The sequence below is a fragment of the Osmerus eperlanus genome, chromosome 1 (assembly GCF_963692335.1).
Source record: "Osmerus eperlanus chromosome 1, fOsmEpe2.1, whole genome shotgun sequence".
In the NCBI taxonomy this organism is placed as follows: domain Eukaryota; kingdom Metazoa; phylum Chordata; class Actinopteri; order Osmeriformes; family Osmeridae; genus Osmerus; species Osmerus eperlanus.
In genome coordinates this window covers 25,887,476-25,895,129 of record NC_085018.1, presented here as the reverse complement: position 1 = coordinate 25,895,129, position 7,654 = coordinate 25,887,476, and the positions used below count along the sequence as shown (strand labels likewise).

The 7,654-nt window shown below is 50.4% G+C and overlaps 2 protein-coding genes across 2 annotated transcripts in view; one reads left to right on the top strand and one right to left on the bottom strand.

The window, feature by feature from the left end:
- Nucleotides 1-7,654, bottom strand: part of tnni1b (troponin I type 1b (skeletal, slow)) — a 106,301-nt gene that overhangs the window by 33,715 nt on the left and 64,932 nt on the right. The window lies entirely within an intron of this gene.
- The window catches only part of LOC134029397 (neuron navigator 1-like), a 57,570-nt gene that overhangs the window by 8,705 nt on the left and 41,211 nt on the right, over nucleotides 1-7,654 (top strand). Inside the window, 2 exon segments of the mRNA XM_062473496.1 lie at nucleotides 2,642-2,744; nucleotides 5,114-5,461. Coding sequence (XP_062329480.1) covers nucleotides 2,642-2,744; nucleotides 5,114-5,461 — 451 coding nt within the window.

Here is a 7,654-nt window from a genome sequence, read left to right as displayed (position 1 = left end):
TACGATTGGGCGTTGTATTTCTGACCTCGATCCCCGGCTTGGCCAGACCAGCTTGCAGGCCGCTAACCCTGCAGAGAGGTTCCTAGTGGAACTAGTCTCTCTCACTCTTCCTTCCTCTTACAGATATTATTGTTGTTTGTGTTTTGACTGTGGGATGGATGGTGGAAGATGGGTAAGCATGTGGGCGCATGACACCATCAGAACGGGACACCCCGCATCACAGACTGCAGAAACTGCTGTCTCTAATGAGGGGGCCCAGGGCCACCCAGCCCCCTCATTAGAGACTGCAGAAACTGCTGTCTCTAATGAGGGGGCCCAGGGCCACCCAGCCCCCTCATTCTCAGTGTGAGCTGCCTCTGTTCTGACCAGGATGTAGCCTCAGGGCTGGTGGGCTCTCCATGACATGTTAGATCAGGACTCTCCTCTCTCCCTCGTCACTCTGAGTGATGAGCAAGCTATTTATTTTAAACTACTCCAAAACATATCCCAGCCCTGCGTAATCTCTGCTCAGTGTCTATATCAAAGAAATCTGCAGGAAAAACTTTTCATTCATACTAATTTGCATGTGTAATGATCAATCACTTGTGCCTGAAATCCTCCATGTGTTATTGCTGGAGGGAAAGACAGCACTAATGTTAACCTCCCTCCCTCTCTCTGGCTGATCAAACCTCCTCTGAAAGTAAAGATTTCTACCCACACACAGCATCAGTGTACCTGGTGGAGGACTGAGGGAATATGAACACACAGGAGGTTTCCTGTGAGTAGTCCTGGAGGTTCCACTGGTGGTGAAGGATGTTCAGCTGCTGACAGACAACAGGCTAGTTTCCTTCTCTCTCTCTCTCCCTCTCTTTCTCTTTCTGTCGTCTCTCTACCTCCCTCTCCTTCCTTCCTTCTCTCTCTCTTTTTCTCTCTCCCTCCCTCCCTCTCCCCCCCCCTCTCTCTCCCTCCCTCTCCCCCCCCCTCTCTATGTCTCTCTCTCCCTCCCTCTCTCTTCACTTAGTATGGTATAACGGACATAATGATCAGTCAGATATATTCACCCATACCCTACGCGTAGCCAACAACAGCCCATCCTTTCTCTTCCTCCCTGCTTCAGGGTCATCATCCTGTGTCGGGTTGCTGGAGGAAGCGTTTTCAGTCCCAGATATAGAGACTCTATTTCTGTTACAGACCATGACTTCATTGATGGAAGGCCATGCTTTAAAAGCCTGTTTGATTTGATTAACCATGGGAGTTCATGGAACAGGACCTTGTTTCCTCCTGACACACACATACACACACACACACCACCACTACAACCACACACACACACCACCACCACTACAACCACACACACACACACACACACACACACACACACACACACCACCACCACTACAACCACACACACACACACACACACCACCACCACCACAGCCACACACACACACACCACCACCACTACAGCCACACACACACACACACACACACACACACACTACCACCACTACAGCCACACACACACACACACCACCACCACTACAGCCACACACACACACACACACACACACTGTCCCTTCCCATCTGAAGGCTAACCCACAGATGCAGATTAGCATCTCCAGTAACTCCACATACAGTAGTCTCTATTGTACCGCTGTAATGGATAGAAACCACATGAGATGTAACGTCTAACTATAGAAGTCTCCTGCATCCAGCTCTCAAACAGATGTGGCTGAAGAAAGAACTAACTACCCACGAGAGCGGGATCCAGAGTTCAGTCTGTTCATGGAGACAGGGCTGATTGGTCCTCAGAGGAACATTCATACCCGGAAGCCTGGACACAAAGTTCTATATATTAAAGATTGTGTACATTCCCAAAGGTCATATTTGACCAACTGTATTCATGGACCGCCAAACAAATCAGTCAGTCAGTCAGTCAGTCAGTCAGTTGTCCCCTATTGCAGGAGGGGGGTGTCCAGGGCAGCTGTGTGTGTGTCTCTGTGTGTGTGTGTGTGTCCGTATATGCATGCGTGTGTCCGTATATGCATGCGTGTGTGTGTGTGTCCGTATCTGCATGCGTGTGTGTGTGTGCAGCGTGCCTGTGTTTGTGCGCGTGTGTGTGTGCGTGTGTGTGGTGGTCGGCTCCCTGCCAGTCTGGGTTCCTCTGACGGAACGAACCATGTGAGCGAGGCGAGGGGGGGTTGGGCAGGGTTGCCATGGTGAGGGAACCAGGGAGTCCCATTTGTCAGCTTAATGATGTGAACATGGTTTAGACGTGTTTCTCCAGCCAAACACCTGTCACTGCATTCTACTAGTACACACACACACACATGCACACACACACACACACATACACACACACACACATACATGCACACACACACAAACACACACACACACACACACATACACACACACACACACATACATGCACACACACACAAACACACACACACATGCACACACACATACTATATACATCACACACACATACAAGCACACTTACATGCACACACAGGCATGCTCTCATGCATGCATGGATGCACACACACACACACACACAGACACACTCTGAAAAGGCCTTCGGTTACCGTGGTAGTGTTTGTTGAGTTCTGATGCAGGTCAGGTTACCGTAGTGATGGAGTGGTTCTCTCCCCCGCAGACCCAGAGTCCCAGAGGAAACGCACGGTGCAGAACGTCCTGGATCTCCGACAGAACCTGGAGGAGACCATGTCCAGCTTGAGGGGAGCCCAACTCAGCCACAGGTGAGACGGACCCCCCCATGGACCATACCTTTCTCACCTCCCCCCCATGGACCATACCATTCTCACTGACCCCCCCATGGACCACACCATTCTCACGGACCCCCTATGGACCATACCATTCTCACTGACCCCCCCATGGACCATACCATTCTCACTGACCCCCCCATGGACCATACCATTCTCACTGACCCACTCATGGACCATACCATTCTCACTGACCCCCCCCATGGACCATACCATTCTCCCTGACCCCCCCCATGGACCACACCATTCTCACTGACCCACTCATGGACCATACCATTCTCACTGACCCCCCCTATGGACCATACCATTCTCACTGACCCACTCATGGACCATACCATTCTCACTGACCCCCCCCATGGACCATACCATTCTCACTGACCCCCCCCATGGACCATACCATTCTCAATGACCCCCCCATGGACCATACCATTCTCACTGACCCACCCATTTACATTTAGCAGACGCTCTTATCCAGAGCGACTTACAGTAAGTACAGGGACATTCTCCCCGAGGCAAGTAGGGTGAAGTGCCTTGCCCAAGGACACAACGTCATTTCGCACGGCCGGGAATCGAACCGGCAACCTTCTGATTACCCACCCATGGACCATACCATTCTCACTGACCCACCCATGGACCATACCATTCTCACGCTTTCAGAAAGCCAATCACATGAATCATGTCATGTGGATTTGAAAATGATAGAAAAGAGTAGAAAATGATAGAGAAGAATAGAGCTCTTTGTAAAAGGAAACCTAATAGACTCTCATGCAGGGTGAAGCACTGTAGATGGATCGATGGGTAAACACAATCATGAGTAAACAGTCTGGCGAGGCAGAGCCTTGGAGAGCAGCCCTGGTAAACATCTGCCCTCCATCCACACACAACGCTTCTACAACACAATGTTTCAGTTTCATGGTTATGACTTCACCATGGCAACCCCTCCCCCCCACCCAACAGTAGACCAGCACACCAGGAGACCAGCACACCAGGAGACCAGCACACCAGGCCAGCTTAATGGTCCTGGAGGAGAGGAGGCATCAGAGAGATGGATGAGAGACAGATATGTTCCTTTGACAAGGCTAAACTGAAAAAACTATAATCCACACTAAACACATTTAGTAGAAGGGATGGGAGGAGAGTATATTGTCAGTAACTCGCTGGATGTGGCTGCTGAATAACAAGGCATTAGTCGTTACCATCGCGTCGTCTGTAGTTACTAGGGATGGGGGATTTTTATTTATTTATATATATGTTATTTTGTATGTATATATACGTATATATATATATATATGTTTTGTTTTTTTATCTTGGAAAAATCGTGAATACATTTTTAATCGAATCGTGACCCCCAAGAATCGAATCGTGAGGTACCAAAAGATTCCCACCCCTAGTAGTTACCTTTCATGTGGGACTGTGTCATCTTTAAAGTGTGGACGGTGTGCTTGGCTGTCAAGGCTCTCCGTGTGATGTGATGAAGGACAAGATCTCTCTCCTCACTCAAATGACTGACAGACACCTCAGCCACATGGCTGACACATCACACCCAATCTCTGCATGAACCCTCCTCTTCACTCACAACAAGCAGATCTAGTATTTACGGTTCACATGTCCAGTGAAGTCTTGCAGCAGACGCTTTTCATCCGAAGCCACTGACACCAGGCATGTTTGTCAGCAGTGACAGTGTTAAACAGACACACACACAAATGTGAAAGTGTGTGTGTGTGTGTGTGAATGCTGAGTATGTAGATTTCATAACCAGATGTACCAAGTGCTGCTGGATGAATAATGAAGGATCTGTTGCTCAGGAGCTTCTACTGAGATGGAGAATTCACCCACCTGGAGAAAACACTGCTAACCAGAGCTTAGTGTGTGCGTGTGTGTGTGTGTGTGTGTGTGTGTGTGTGTGTGTGTGTGAGGTGCAGACCAGTGAGGTGGCGGGCTGGGTGTGGCCGAGTGCTGACTCATGTTGGTGTGAAAATGACCGGGATGGTCAGAGCATCACTGTCAAGGACGGCTTGAATGGAGAGAAGGCACGCACACGCACACGCACACACACACCCTGATGAACTCTCCTCTGACTTGTCCTTGGTTTGTGAGATGTGTGTGCCGGAGTTCTCAGAAGGAGAGGGCTGTATCTGGGTCAGCAGAGACTAAATGCCAGCATGGATTTCGTTGAAGACCTTCTGACAGAGAGATTATAGAAGAAAAGGCAGAATCACATCTCATGTCCCTTTCTTGTTCATACATTCTTGTTTTCTTCATCACTAATGGAATCCTTTCATCCTCTTTCTCTCATCTTACTATATCCCTCCCTACCTCCCCCCTCCCCCCCCCCCCTCCCCCAGTTGTCTGGACAGCAGCAGTAACCTAGGTTACGACAGTGACGACACCAATGCCCGCAGCGTTTCCAGCCTGTCCAACCGCTCCTCCCCGTTGTCGTGGCGACACGGCCAGGCCAGCCCCCGTCTGCAAGCGGGCGACGCTCCGTCCTCGGCGGGGAGCGGGGGGGTTGGGGGCGGGTTCCCGGGGGGCGGGGTCTCGGCCCGGTACTCCGCCCACACCATGCCGGCCCGCTGCCCCTCCCGCCTGCTGGAGGGGCTGGAGGCAGAGCTGAAATCCGGTTACCTGAGCGACAGCGACATGACAGGGGGGCGGAGCCTGCGGGACGATGACGACGACAACCTGGCCAATGGGTGAGAGGCTCGAGGCGGGGACAGTTTGATCTTGCTGTTTCTGTGATGACCCCCGGTCGAGGTGTGGCAAGCCACAGTTTCTCATGTGACCTTTGACCCGGGTCGTTGATGCGTTGGGTGTCTAGTACCAGGGTCCTGCTGGGACCTGGGGGAGCCGGCCTGACCCCTGACCTTTGACCGGCAGGCTGGTTGGAGGAGCAGGCTGGTTGGTGTGTGGGTGTGTGGGTGTGTGTGTTGGTGTATCTCTTATACATGAATATGTGACTGTGAGAACAAGACTCCAGTTATCTAGTTCACTGAGTTCATTTCCTATTTTCTCAATTTTTGTCTCTCTTTGGTTTCTCTCTAGCTCCATACCCTCATTTAATTGTGTGTCTGTGTGCGTACAAGTGCTTTTGTGTGTGTGTGTAAGAAAGAGAGTGAGAGAGTATGTGTGTATGAGAGAGGGAAAAAGTGTGTGAGTCTGTGTGTGTGTATGTGTGAGTGAGTGAGTGTGTGTCTCTCTAATTCTCGTCCCTGCTGGAAGGCTGGCAGAGGGCTGGTGAATCCAGGCCAGTTCTCTGGTGATGAGAGCTTCTTTATCACTGCAGAACATTCAGCAGTCACACCCATCTCCCTCCTCCCTGTTCTGCAGGGGATCAGAGCAGCCCCCTGTCAGCTCACCAGCACTTCACCCCTGGAGGGGAAGAGATGAGGAGAGAAGGATATTATGTCACGTTACATTTAGAGAATAGTGCAGGTTGGGGTGGAGAGAGCATGTCAGTGAAGCCAGAGAGAGTAGCTATGAGGAGGTTCAGATTAGTCAAATCTAATGTGCCCTAGATTTAACTGGGCACAGTTCCTCCAGTCATATCAGCGAATCACAAATCCTTATTAATCATTTCAGGTCATTTTCCCTTCTAACGTCTCCCTATAAACTGTGCTGTGAGCAGTTAACTGGGACATGATACTAATGAAACACCCTCTGTGTTAAACTGACACTGTGAATGTTGCTGTCCATCTACAGACCTAGAGACACATTTAACCACTGGAACAGCACTGAGCAGCTGTGTGATGCAGCATGTTGGCTCTGCTGCTGTACGTCGTCCTAGACTTCCTGTTTAGCATGGCGCTAGCGTCCTGCTAGGCTAACACACATGTTTAGCGTGGCGCTAGCGTCCTGCTAGGCTAACACACATGTTTAGCGTGGCACTAGCGTCCTGCTAGGCTAACACACATGTTTAGCGTGGCGCTAGTGTCCTGCTAGGCTAACACACATGTTTAACGTGGCGCTAGCGTCCTGCTAGGCTAACACACATGTTTAGCGTGGCGCTAACGTCCTGCTAGGCGAACACACATGTTTAGCGTGGCGCTAGCATCCTGCTAGGCTAACACACATCTGCACACAGGAGGAAACATAAGCATTATTACTGCTGCTCTCCTCTGTGATGAGAACGAGCTCTGTGAGGAGGCTGAGCTGCTACTGGCGTTGATCTCTGACGCTCACCGTGATGCGGGCTCATGCACACACGTGCACACACGAACACGCACTGACACACACACATGCACACACACGAACACGCACTGACACACACACATGCACACACACAAACACACACTTAAGCACACACAGATGCACACACGTACACTTGCACACACCGCTAACACATGCACACACACACGTGCACACACACACCCCTACACACACACAGTGCGGCTCGTTTAAAGCCGTTAGTTTCCCTCCTGCAGGCTCCTCCTGCGTCTCCATGGCAACGTGCTTCAGAGCGACCGTGGTGAAGGGGGTGTGATGATTCTTCTTCTTCCGCGCCTCTCGCCCACATTATCATCACACTCCCGCCAAACACAGAGAGAGAGAGACTTGCAAACAAAGCCAAGAGCACACATATCAAATCAAATCAAATTTATTTGTATAGCCCGTTTTACACGCAAGCATGTCACAGAGGGCTTCACATACGCCCATAGAACTGCCCCTCAACCAACCTAAACCCTCAAGGAAGACAAGGAAAAACTCCCAGAAAAACTCTCAACAGGAGAAAAAATGGAAGAAACTTTGGGAGGAGCAATTCAGAGAGGGATCCTCTCCTCCAGAGACGGTTGTTGAGAGAGAGGAGCAGAACACAGGCTAAACATAGTCATACAGTGTCGATGGGTTTTGAAACACCAAATATATATATCCATATATATGTTGTTGTG